This window comes from Acomys minous (genome assembly GCF_964271855.1).
Source record: "Acomys minous genome assembly, chromosome: 12".
Lineage (NCBI taxonomy): Eukaryota > Metazoa > Chordata > Mammalia > Rodentia > Muridae > Acomys > Acomys minous.
The window spans coordinates 2638818-2651925 of record NC_140493.1 but is presented as its reverse complement, the minus strand read 5'-3'; the positions used below and the strand labels follow the sequence as shown (position 1 = coordinate 2651925).

Genomic DNA, 13108 nt, shown 5'->3' with positions numbered 1-13108 from the left:
TACTTTTTGAGACAGATCTTCTCACTGAACTTGGAGCTCACCAGTTGCTTAGACTGGCTGGTGAGTGAGTTCCAGTGATCCGCCTGTGTCTGTGCTCGCAGTCCTGGGACCTCTGGCCTGGCTGCTGCACCCAGCTTCTGTGGGGTCTGTGAGGGTGCTGGGGGCCAGACTCGAGTCCTTCTGCTTGTGACCCCAGCCCCAGCAGCAGCCAGATGAATTCCTGACTGACACAGGACCCCGGCCCCAGCAGCAGCAGCAGGATGGTGAATTCCTGCCAAGAGTCTTAAGGGTTTTAGGTCAGAACATCCTGAAAGTCACAGGTCAGGGCCAATGCGTTTAGGTCTGTATTTAGGGTTCTTTCGGAGAATTCTGTAAACGTGAGCTCGTGGCTTCTTTAGGAAGACGTGTATTTTCAGTTACCCTAGAGTAACTGTCTCAAAAGGGTCAGAAGAGGCCAGCTGTCGGAAATTGGGGGCAACTTGATGAGCTTTGGGGAGCTGTGGGTGTGAGGCTGAGGAAGAGCAAGCCTCAGTCGAGGCCTCGCGGGGCAGAAAGCCAGTGTGTGCATCGCTGCCGGTGGAGATAGGCCTCCAGCCTGGCTAGGAGCCGGTCCTGCTGTTACCGAGGCTTAAGATATTTTTAAAATTTTTTTCAAAGATTTATTTATTTATTATTATGTATACAGTGCTCTGCCTTCATGTACACCTGCACACCAGAAGAGGGCACTAGATCACATTATAGATGGTTGTGAACCACCATGTGGTTGCTGGGAATTGAACTTGGGGCCTTTGGAAGAACAGGTGGTGCTCTTAACCACTGAGCCATCTCTCCAGCCCAAGATATATATATTTTTTAAGTGTTTAAAATGATTAGGAACAAGTCCTGAAAAAAAATTGTTTCATTTCAGTGCTAGAACTGTTAAATATCTCCAAAAATGAAATCTGTAAGACAGAAAGAAAACTGGCATGCTCCAGTCCAGCTGTCACTGGGAGGAGGAGAAGGCACCGGGGAGCGGGCGGCCGTGTAAACCATCCATCTGGCCGTGGGAGCCACCCACCTTCCTCCCAGTGCAGGGCTGCGCCCCGGGCAGATCCCATGAGCTCGCAGCAGGTGCACGAAGCTGGCTCGCAGGCCTGGGCCCAGCGTTAGCTCTGCAGCGGCCACTTCTCTTCCTTGGTTCTTAGTAAACCTCTCCTTTGAGCTTCAGAACCACAAAGCTGGCTGCCAACGTGCCTCAGACTAGGCCTGTTCAAAGCGAAGTCATTTTAGCTCCAGAATCGCACGTCATGTCACATTCCTTGTGTCACCAGGTGTCACCACCTCCTACCCACTTGCCCATGACAGAAGGCGGGGCATCTTTCCTGCTTTCTGCCTCCTCACCTCACTCAGCTGGCCTGTTGCACATGCATCACCGCGGCTGGCTGACTTACCATGCGAGCTTCTGCCCGGCTCACCTCTGACCTTTTCCTCCTCTCCTCATGAATTCTGGGTATTATTCCTGGAAACTCCAATGCTATAGAAACAGAGCTCCTTAGACGGTAGGTCACGGCCTCACCTGTAACCGAACGTGGAGGCTGTGAGAAAACATCTGTCCTTACATCCACAGGTAAGCGTAGTTCTCACCCATCGTCAAGTAAACTTCTCTTCGCACCAGACGGAGACCACGACAGAGAGTCAAAGTGCAGAGCTGTGGTGGCCCAGCTGACCCTCGGCCCGGGGACCATTGCAGAAGAGGGGTGGAAAGAGTGTAAGAGACAGAGCATCAGCGGGGTTGTTGTCAGGAGCCCCACCCACAACACGCCACCATCATGGCGGCCTGAACACGCGCTAAACACACGCTAAAGCGGGAGGGGAGAAGACCACAAGGCCTCACCCTACACAAAGAACTCCAGACAACTAACGGATGCTGAGAGCGGGAGAACTGGCCTTCCCCGGGGAAGAGCAGCGCAGCACACGGGCAGCCTGAGGGCACACACAGGAGCAACATGACACAGCCTGAGCAGGTTATCGTTAGGGATATGCATGTGTGTACATGTGTGTACATGCGTGCACGGTAAAAACAGCCAACGAAAAAAGCGGCCATGAATTATAAAGAGAGCAGGGGCAAGACAGAGAGTTTGGAGAGAAGAAAGGGAAAAGGATGTAAAAATATTGTCAACAGTGAAAGCTTTCTGAACACACAGCAATCAAAGCTTAGGTTTGTTAGAAACAGACACCTAATGCGCTCCAGGTGTTTCTGTGAGAGCTTGCCTGTGCGGCATGGCACGATGTCAGTGCAGCCTCCGTCCTGAACATGACACGTGCACGGCAGCACCAGTGGGAGCTCCCTGGGACGCCTCAGCCCAGACTCAAGGCCGTCATGTTAGAAGCTGCAGTTATCCCGTGTGTGCAGGTCTCGGCTCTCCTAGAGCCATAACGATTTCCACAGAAAATAGCTTTAATAGTTCTCTCTACTGTTGTTCCTCAGCTCGCAGAAAAACAGTGTATCCATCCTTAGATTGTGCTGGGCACGCGCCTCCCTCTTAGTAACATATGAACTGGCTTCCATAGTCAACAAACAGCAAATTACGTGTACTCCAAGGTGCTGCTGCTTTACGGTTTAGCAGTGAAAGCTTGATTGCCGTGCCTATTTTGACTACCTATACCTGGGGTTCTCGTAAAAGTCTCTAGAGAGAAAAGGAGTAGTGAGTAGAAAAGTTTAAGAAGCCCCGATGTAGGTCACCATTTTCTCCGCAAAGCCCCCAGTGTCTGCTCCTTTCAAGATAGAGCGGGACGGCGCCTCCCGCTGGCGGGGCTCTGCCTTCCTGGTGCGGCAGGAGCCTCCCTAGCAGTCTCCACACTACTGTGACTTGCTCTTTCACCCATCCTTTACCCCGGAAGATTGCCAGGGCCCTCGGGGGCAACAGTGAACGATTCTGTTCATCGGAGTGAGTGACTTCTGTAGCGTTCACCTCCCTGTTTCTGGTTTGTCGCACTTTGTGGGGACATGTTCCACTGCAGAGCCATAGCCAGGCTGGACGTGTCCCATGTTAACCAGTGGTCTCCCACGTGGGGACATGTTCCACTGCAGAGCCACAGCCAGTCTGGACGTGTCCCATGTTAACCAGTGGTCTCCCACATGGGGACATGTTCCACTGCAGAGCCACAGCCAGTCTGGACGTGTCCCATGTTAACCAGTGGTCTCCCACGTGGGGACATGTTCCACTGCAGAGCCACAGCCAGGCTGGACGTGTCCCATGTTAACCAGTGGTCTCCCACGTGGGGACATGTTCCACTGCAGAGCCACAGCCAGGCTGGACGTGTCCCATGTTAACCAGTGGTCTCCCACATGGGGACATGTTCCACTGCAGAGCCACAGCCAGTCTGGATGTGTCCTGTTGTTTGCTTTTTATTTTTGACACAGGATCTTGCTATGCATCCCGGTCTAACCTCAAACTTATCTGTTAGCTTAGGTTGGTCTCTTCTTTTTCTTTCTTTAAAGAATATTTTTATTAAGTCTTTGAGAATTTCATGCACGTGCACAATGTATGGTAGCCATGTCCACCCCTCTCCTCTCCCTACTCCTCCTTGTGTGGGGCTGGCCTTGCCCCATCCTCCTGTGAGTGCTGCTTCTGAGTGCTGCTGTGAGCGCCGTCCACCCTGCCTCGGGCTCGCTGCTAGCTGCTAGCCTGCTGCTCCCCGCACTGTGTTCCTTATCTGTCCTTGCCTAGAGCCCCCGCGGCAGCTGCTTCTAGGCAGCCTTCTTCCGTCTCCTTCCTGTCCCAACTTCTCTTCAGCCATTTTCCTTGTCTTCCTCCCCTTATCCCCCCTCATGATGCTTCTTTATTTGTCTGTCAGGTTTCAGAGAGCATTATGGTCTGTCTTCTCTAGGATGACCAAGAGAGGAGAGCCCTGGCCATCTGTTACCCCAAACTGCCTGAGTCTAGTTCTTCTAGCCTCTGAGGACCGAAGGGCACTGCAATTGTGCCTTCATTATCCGGGCAGGGCAGGGACCCAGCAGGGGTTAGCAGAGTGAGCGAGGGGCGGGGCAGGGATAAGGCGGTGCTGTGAACACCTCAGAACAGCATGGCCAGACACGGCGATGTCTGGGGATGATGAGGACCCTCCCTGTGCGGCACAGGACCAACACCTGAGCCTCAGCACGGGGGCCAGCTGTCTGACTTTTATGTCCAGCTCTGGCTCGCTGCAAACCCGGCCACTGTCCTGCGGGTGACCAGGAGACTTGATGGTAACGGTTGGTTGGCACTTACTTTGCTTGTGACGTGTGAGGTGTGTGATGATAAATACATAGAACGGAGAGGACGGTTTACTGTAGAGAGAGAAGTCCTCACACAGAGACCGCTGCCATGGCAACGGAAGCAACTGGGAAGTGACAGTGGTTGAGCAAAAATCTCTACAGGTAATAGATAGTATAGTTAATTTTATGCACTCATGACTTAATACAAGGCTGCAGATAACAACCATGTGTGCCCTAAGTGTGTTTATAAGACTTAATAAGCTTAAATTTTCCATGTAGACTTGCACATATTTTATGGCAGCAAATGATGAAGCAGGCCTTTTATGCACACACATCTTTTAACGCATTCACGACGCACCTAACTTTTCTTTGATTTAAAAAGTATGTAATTCTGCCTACTGAGTTTATCCGTTCTTTTCAAGCTGTCAGAAAAATTTAAATCTGCACGTAAGTGGATTTTTATAGTTCAAGTTGCCATTGTTGAAAGGTCACACATGCGTTAGCGTTGGTGGCCCTCCCTCCCGTGTGCTGGTCAGCTGTCAGTTAGACTGTCCAGCTCCCCTGTGCTTTCCAGATCATGAGAGCTGCAACGCATCACCTCTGAGTTCACTCTAAGCCCGAGAAGTCTGCTTGGTTTTTGCAAAGTCTTTCAAGAAGAAGAGGAGGAGGAGGAGGAGGAGGAGGAGGAGGAGGAGGAGGAGGAAGGAGTTTGTTTGACAACCAGAACTTAAGTAAAAGAAGAAAAACAGACCTGAGGGCTAGAATTAGAACCCTGTATGGAAGACACTAAGGGGCGGTGGCCTAACTCAGGGATGCTGGAAAGACTAATGTCGCCTTCACGCCATACGTAACGACCACTTCCCAGCGGTTTGCAGGTTCAAAACTGCTGGAAGAGAGCATAGAATTCTTTTCTAAAAGGTCCTAACTTGGAAAAAAAGAGATTGATAAATTGGATTTCAGTAAAATTGAGAACTACTACTTATCTATATTACCTAGAACTCGATAGAGAGGGAGGTACTTAAAAAAAATGCCGGGCATGATGGAGCATGCCTTTAATCCCAGCAGAGGCAGGCGGATCGCTGAGTCAAGGCCAGCCTCGCCTATATGAGTTCCAGGACAGCCAGGGCTACACAGGGAAAACCTGTCTCAAAAAACAACAACATCATCTCCCCCAAAAGAGGGAGGTTCTTTATATCTGACAAACAACTCGTCTGGCAAATAAACAATTCAAAACAGAAAACTGTAAATGACCCAGTAGGAAGCTGCGGGTGGCCATTGAGGCCGGCACGTTGCTAAAGGGGAACACCTGAAGCGTCAGCACTGTAAAGCCGAACCACTGTAAAGCGAGCCGAGGGGCACGCGAAGAAGTGCATCCATGCTATGAGAAAAGTCCACACTAAAGCGCAGCGAGGGCTGTGGAGATGGCTCGGTGCTTGGGGTACTGGATGCACAGGCACAAAGATCGGATGTGGGGTCCTCAGAACCCCATGTAAATGCCAGGTGGGTGTGGTGACTAGGCTGTAATCCCATCCCTCCGAAGGCAGAGACTGGGCACCTCAGAGCAAGCCGGCTACCCGGACTGGCTTATCAGTGAACCCTGAGTTCAGCTGAAAGATCCTTCCTGCATAGACTTCTCTATACACAGACGCACACATGTGCACGTAGTATACACAGGGACAGGGAAGGAAAACATTAAGCTGCCATTTCAAACCCAAGAGTGACGGCCAGCACGCCAAGGAATTGTAGCCTTTGCTGGCGGGATGTGGCAGCTCAACCCCTGGAGAGAGCTTAGCAGTTCTACTGAGACAACGGACCCTGGAACGGGGGGCGAGGGGGCAAGGGGGCAGGGGGGGCTGCTCTTCAGAGGACCTGATTCAGTTCCCAGCACCCACGTGTCAGCTCACGGCTGCCTGTAACTCCAGAGACCTGCCGCCCTCACACAGACGCACATGCAGGCAACACGCCAGTGCACCATCTGACCCCAAAGCTCCCATGCTAGGAAACACAGCTGAACACGGTGGCACACAGCTGTGATCCGTAGGCCAGGGAGGGTGAGGCAGGGCTAGCCTGGGCTACGTGAGATCTTTTCTCATTACAAGAACTGGACAGGTACAAAGTGTCGCATGCACACGTGCTGCTGAGGGAGCGACAGTGTAGCAGGAGTCAAGCGTCCGTGAGCGGGTGGGCGAGCACACGGCTTGTTACCTTGCAAGGGAAGGGCTGGATGCCGATGCATACTGTTGCGAGACTTTACCTTGCGCCTTACGCTCAGTGAACCAAAGGTCAAATACAAATGTTTGCACATTGTGTGCTACCATTTTAGAGGAAATACCCAGAAAAGATGCATTGGTGAGGACAGAATGCATTTCTGGTGACAGGGAGCTGGGTGGGCGGTGTGAAGAGCTAAGATGCCTGACGGGCACAGGGCAGCTCTGACTTTGCAGCGATGGGAATGCTCGGTTTGCGACGGGGGAGGTTGTAAACACACCAATTGCAAGGGAGCCCTTTGCTTTAAAATGGTTAATTTCAAGCTACCTAAATTCAGCCTCAGTAAATAAACCTTCAAACTGTGAGGTGCCACTTACGTGAGTGAATCCGGTAAGACTTGCTCTGAGTGCTGGCAAGGGTGTCGGGCAGCTGGAGCGCTCTGCCCCACAGCACTAACGCCTCATACGAGGCCTCTGACTGCACTCTTCCCGTAGCCAAAGCGGGAAAGCATCCAGTGGACAATTGGCCACCAAAAGACAGGAAAGAGCTGCCCGGCTTCTTTCCCTAGGAGCCTCTCAAAGTAAAGTGAGGAAATTGTGATGTCCTACACGTGGAGTCCTACACGCCAATAAAATTGAACTCCTGCAGTGAGGTGACCTCCAGAACCATGGTTGGGATGAGGCCCATATACATAGGCTGAATGTATATTTGTAGGAATCGTGGAAAGTACTTTCACTTGGGGTCTGAAGCCCCCTGGGTGCCACGTTCTGGGCACAGTGAGGACTAGGGATGGAAGTCTGGGGTCACCTGCAATTAAACGGGTTGACGTGGATGAACACCCTAACAGACTTCAAAAGGCCGTGGAGAGGAGGGTGTGTGAAGGAACCTCACAGCCGAGGCTGGGGCCAGGGTGACACACTGTCAACCAAGGGTGGAGCAGGGTTACTGGGGGGCTGGGGGAGAAGGTGGGGCAGAGACTGGCCACAGCGCCTCTCGGCCTGGGCCGGCCGGAGAGCGCAGTGCAGCTGTCCGCAGGGTGTGGGAGGGTGAGGGAAAGGGAAGGCTGGGCTGGCGAACACAGCCAGCAAGAGTCATGAAACCATGTCGTTTCTGTGTGATTTGCTTAGTGAGCCGGGCTGTTGCTGCTGGAGATTAGTGGTGGGCTGGGCAGCTAAAAACAAACACAGAAAGAAGCAAAGAAAGAGTTAATAGTAAAGCAACAGGAGCGGGGACATCAGCATCTGGTTGAGGTCATGAATCTTCTGGCATTTTACTTATTCCTTTGTATTTATTCATTAGAGTCACATGGTGTGTGTGTGGAGGTCCAAAGGCAACTTGTGTGAGTTGTTTTTCTCCTGCCATGTGTGTCCCAGGGATAGGACTCCTGTAGTGAGGCTTGGCAGCAGGCCCCCTTACCTGGTGAGCCATCCACCCCAGCCTTTGGGTTGATTTTCATCCTGGCTCAGTGACCTGGGCAAGTTTTCCAGTCTTTTAGGGTCCCACACTTCCTCATCTGCACAACGGATGTGATGAGACCTGCAGTGCTATGCTTGTTACCCAGAACTGTTTTCTCAGCTCCGCCCCTCCCCCACCTGGACCCGCGGGTTTGGTGTGGGGCCAGTGTATGATGTGCTAGCCTGGGAGCTCTGTGCTGTAAGTGTCTGCCTGGCTACGGAGGGACGCTCAGCTCCGCTCCGAGCTCTGCTACAGAAGTGGTGAGGAAAGTGGAGTCTGGGCTAGCAGATCTGTGAGGAGCCCTCAAGGGAATGTGCTCTCACTTCATGAGAGCTTACAGCCGCTCTCTTGATTAGGCTCACGTTACAGAGATATGTGAAGTGGGCTCTGAGGACTAACTAGGAGCAGAAACAGCATCTTTACTCTTCCAAAACTATTTGTGTGTGTTTGTAGGGGGTGGGCACACGTGTGTGTGTGTGTGTGTGTGTGTGTGTGTGTGTGTGTGTGTGTGCATGAGTGATGTGTTTGTGTGATATGAAGTAAATATTCTTAAAAGATGTGAGGAGTGTGAGAGATAGAACACTAAGCAGCATATTTCCTGGGCTGGCCTCATGCTGCCAAGGCTGAAAGAAGGAAAGGCCACTTTGGGCACCAGCAGAGCTGCCAGTGCTCTCTGTCCTGTCTTGGTGAGAGCTGAGCGCTCGCTCTCCGCATCCTGACCCCTCTCTACAGGGGTGGAGTGGCTTTTCACGTGTGGGCTGAGAAATCCCTGTCGTGTGAGGCCTCGCTGCAGTTGCTCTTTCTAGAGGGAACTTTGGTTCTGTCTGAGTCTTTCAAGGGAGCCAGCCTCCAGGGCTGCACATTGCTGGCATGTGGGGGAGCCTTGGGGAGCCGTGGGATTCCCTCAGCCTTTCTTTAAGCAAGGTGCTGAGGGAGAGGCGGCAGCCTTTTCCACCGAGGAATGTCTTTTGTGTTTGTCCCGGGTGTGTGCTTGGTCCTTAAAAAAGATACTCCTGGGATTTTATACCGGACGGATTTTAGACAGCTCGGTACGTTGAAATACCTTGAAATGAAGGAATGAGTGTGGATGGGGCTATTTCATCAATATTTCGTGTTGGCAAAAGTTTTAGAGTTAGTTCTGTTTTCTGAAAGTGAGATTTTTGAGAAGAGGGACAATTTACCCTTTCCTTGCCCGTAATGGAAAACTGTCTTTTGAAGCACAGATCCAGAAGGGAGGAAAGTGACATGCAAAGGAGTCCCGAGGGGACCCTAGCCGCGCCTTGTTAGCCGAGAGCACAGCGCCTCGCGGATATGGAACACGTCTCTCGTCGCGTGTGATTCTTCCGAGCAGTGGGTGGGGTTTGGGTAAAGGTAGCACGTGCAGGATGAAAACGAAGCACGTTGTGGTGGAAACCGTGCCGCGAAGGTTGTGAGTGAAGGCTGAGAGAGAGCTGGTTTAATCTGGCCTCCTTTTAGAGCAGAGATGGGTTAATGCTGCCTGTGTTGCCGTCCTTTCAGAGCTGACCTGCCCGAGACTCAGCACAGCTAACGAAGCTGCTGCAGGATGAAAAGATGGCAGCGCGGCTGCTCGCACCACCAGGCCCTGACAGCTTCAAGCCTTTCACCCCCGAGTCGCTGGCGAACATCGAGCGACGCATCGCCGAGAGCAAGCTCAAGAAGCCACCAAAGGCCGACGGCAGCCACAGGGAGGACGACGAGGACAGCAAACCGAAGCCCAACAGCGACCTGGAGGCAGGGAAGAGCTTGCCCTTCATCTACGGGGACATCCCGCAAGGCCTGGTCGCCGTCCCCCTGGAGGACTTTGACCCATACTATCTGACACAGAAAGTGAGTCGGGGGGAGGCCCAGCCGCACCGGCCCCGTCCACTCAGCCTGGGGCGAGGGGGACAGGAGCCATAGCGAGCCCTTGCTTCCACCTGGGAGAGTCTTATTTTTATTTATTTTTTATTTATTTTTTCTGTTTTGTTGCTGCTGAGGGTCACTTTCAGGCCTTCCTACAGGTCCACTCTGTTAGTAAGGCTTCTAGTTTTGGCTCGGGGCCAGATTAACAACAACAAACCATGGAGGATGGGGTGTAGCTCAGTGGTGGGGCAGCTTTTAGCACAGGCGAAGCTCTTGGTTCTGAGAGTTCCAGGAGAAGAAAAGAGAGAGAGAGGGAGGGAGGCCGTGTGGGCACAGGTGAAGAAGATCTATTAATTAGTTTTCAAAAGGATACCACAGCTGTGTGGCATATCCCTGACCCACACATTTGTAATAAAGGTGACATTGCTCTTGCCGCAGCAGTGGGCTGGCGGTCTGCTAGAGACCGGGGCGTGCCCTCTGTGCGGCCCTCCCTAACGACACTGGAGCATTGCCACTGTGGGGCAGAAACAGTGCAGCACGCTGGGCCCAGGAAAGCTACGCCTTAGGTCTTGTCCCGGCGCAGTCTGGATGGGTCTTTGGAGCAGAGCCAGCTCTGCCTCCATGCCGACAGACAGAGGACACAGGCGAAAGGTCAGGCCTCACTTGGCCAAGGGTTCAAACTCCCCAAACAGTGCCCAACCAAATCTTAGATTTCTGTTGAGATTCTTGTGTGAGACAAGGCGAGAGAAGCCAAGCGTCCAGGTTTGATTCACTGGCCGGGTGACTCGCTGCTGGATCCCGAGGGCTGACATCAAACTGTAGGAGCTGCACCTCATCCAACAGGTGTCACTGAAATATTCGTGTTTGTGGGAGGGAGGATGGTTTTGTGTGGTTGTCTGTTTACAGTGGGAGTCTCCAGTGCACTGTCTCTGTTAACACGCCTGCCCTTTTAAACTCCTCCTAACTGCCGTCAGTAAATTTAAAAAGAACTTTTAGCTTCTTCTCTTCTTGATAGAACAGAATTAAGAGACCTAGCTAGGACTGGTGAGAAGGCTCAGCAGGTGAAGGCACCTGAGTGTGATCCCGGCTCCGCGTGCTGGAAGGAGAGACTGCAGTCCTGTGAGCTGTCCTCTGATCACCTGAGTGCCCTGTGGTGCACACCCTCCCAACAGTACACACACACACACACACACACACACACACACACACACACACACACACACACACACACACACACACACAGATACACACACACACACACACATACACACACATGCATATACACACATACACACACATACACACATGCATATACACACACATACATGCATTCATAATGTGTAGATCCATGAATGAACTGTAGAAGACACCCTTACCTCAGGATGGATGACAAAACAGTCAAGATGTTCTCTGAACAGCACAGCGCTCTCCTCATGTGCTTCTGCCACGGCCCACAGCAGCTTCGAGGGTGGAGCCAGAGTCTCAAGTCCTCCAGGTTTAAAGAGTAAACCCTGGTATGATACGGAGGGGCCTTGACTCCGCGTGGCTCACTACATTTATTATTTGTATTTTTCTTTCCTAGTAAAAATATTGTCCAAGCTACCACAAATAATCATAGGGAAAGAATAAAGAAAAACAAACTTCACAGAAAGAATTTGTGAATCTTAGCAAGATGATTTATTTCTCAGGGCCTAAATTACTTATTTTTTTCCATCTTATATGCAAATCAAATTTCATTTCCTTAACTACACCTTCATTCTCCTTTGCGGGCCTTTCCCCCTGGGCTTCTCTGTCTCCAGCGCCATCTTCTAGTGGCCTGGCTCATGACTGAGGCCTCCTTCCAGAGGGCGGGCCTTTGGCTCTAACACATAAGCCACGTTGTTATCAGTGGCGCTCCACAGGACCGGCTTGTTGTGGCCGAGCTTGCCTGGCATTGCAGCATGTTACCTGGAGAGGCAGAGGCAGGTAGATCCCTGAGCTGACTGGTCAGGCTGCCTGGCTCAGTGAATGAACCAAGAGATTCTGTCTAAAAAATAAGATGGTGATGTAGTGGAAGTTCTGGGTTCTTTAAAAACCCAGTCCTGTTATATAAACAGGGACTGCCTTAGTTTGTCCACAACCGATAATTGCCTCTTTGGCTCAGAGAGGGGTGTGGTCATCGCCAGCTGGAGTTACTGGAATTCTGAGGACTCTGGGGGAATATAAACATGAGAGCCCCGAGAGAGGAAGGGGCTTTGAGGATGTGGACGGGGGAGGAGGAGGATGGCTGCTTGTTCATGCTGCTGCGTTTGCCATTTGCTGTCGCTGGACTGCTAGACATCCTGACGACTGAGATTAGCATCTTCCCAAGGAACCCGATGACCCCAGCCAGCCAGAAGTCTAAAGTCTGAGTCTAAAGAGATCTGCGTCCCGTGTCCCTTCTAACCTTCTTTCTCTCTTTCCTGGGGATGGGGGTGTTGGAAGGGAGGTAGAGGGATAAGGAACCAAATGAAAATTACAGTTTAAAAAAAAAAACAGCACCTACATGGTGAGCAATTAAGGAAGACACCTGACGTCAACCTCTGGCTACCAAACCCATGCATATGTTCATTCGCATGAACCTGCCCGGATACAGCCAACATACATGTTCCTTCACATGAACCTGCCTGGATACAGCCAACATACATGTTCCTTCACATGAACCTGCCCGGATACAACCAACATACATGTTCCTTCACATGAACCTGCCTGGATACAGTCAACATACATGTTCCTTCACATGAACCTGCCTGGATACAGTCAACATACATGTTCCTTCACATGAACCTGCCCGGATACAGCCAACATACATGTTCCTTCACATGAACCTGCCCGGATACAACCAACATACATGTTCCTTCACATGAACCTGCCTGGATACAGTCAACATACATGTTCCTTCACATGAACCTGCCCGGATACAGTCAACATACATGAAGAATGTATGTGCACATACAATATGCACACGTACTACATACATAATAGAAGAAGTTCAACCTCAGACTTTGGCCTTGTCAGAAGGGCAGAGAGTTCCTGAGAAGAATAATTTTAATTAGATTTTTTATGGTCTTTAAATTTTTTCTTAAAAATACTACCATTAAGAAAGTTCTATAAGGGAGCCAGGCGTGGTGGCACACACCTTTAATCCCGGCACTCGGGAGGCAGAGGCAGGTGGATCGCTGTGAGTTCTAGGCCAGCCTGGTCTACAAAGCGAATCCAAGACAGCCAAGGCTAACACAGAGAGACCCTATCTCGAAAAACAAAACAAAACAACCAACCAAACAAACAAACAAAAAAAATAGAGAAAGTTCCATAAGGGGGCTGGAG

General features: G+C 51.3%; 1 protein-coding gene across 4 annotated transcripts in view; it reads left to right on the top strand.

The window, feature by feature from the left end:
- Positions 1 to 13108, top strand: part of SCN8A (sodium voltage-gated channel alpha subunit 8) — a 192884-nt gene that overhangs the window by 61561 nt on the left and 118215 nt on the right. For all 4 annotated transcript variants that reach the window (XR_014773114.1, XM_084749728.1, XM_084749729.1 and 1 more), the window contains exon 2: positions 9419 to 9748. Coding sequence is in view for 3 of the 4 variants with exons in the window: in XM_084749728.1 (XP_084605854.1) it covers positions 9473 to 9748 (276 nt within the window). In the remaining variant the exon portion in view is untranslated. The remainder of the gene's footprint in view (positions 1 to 9418; positions 9749 to 13108) is intronic.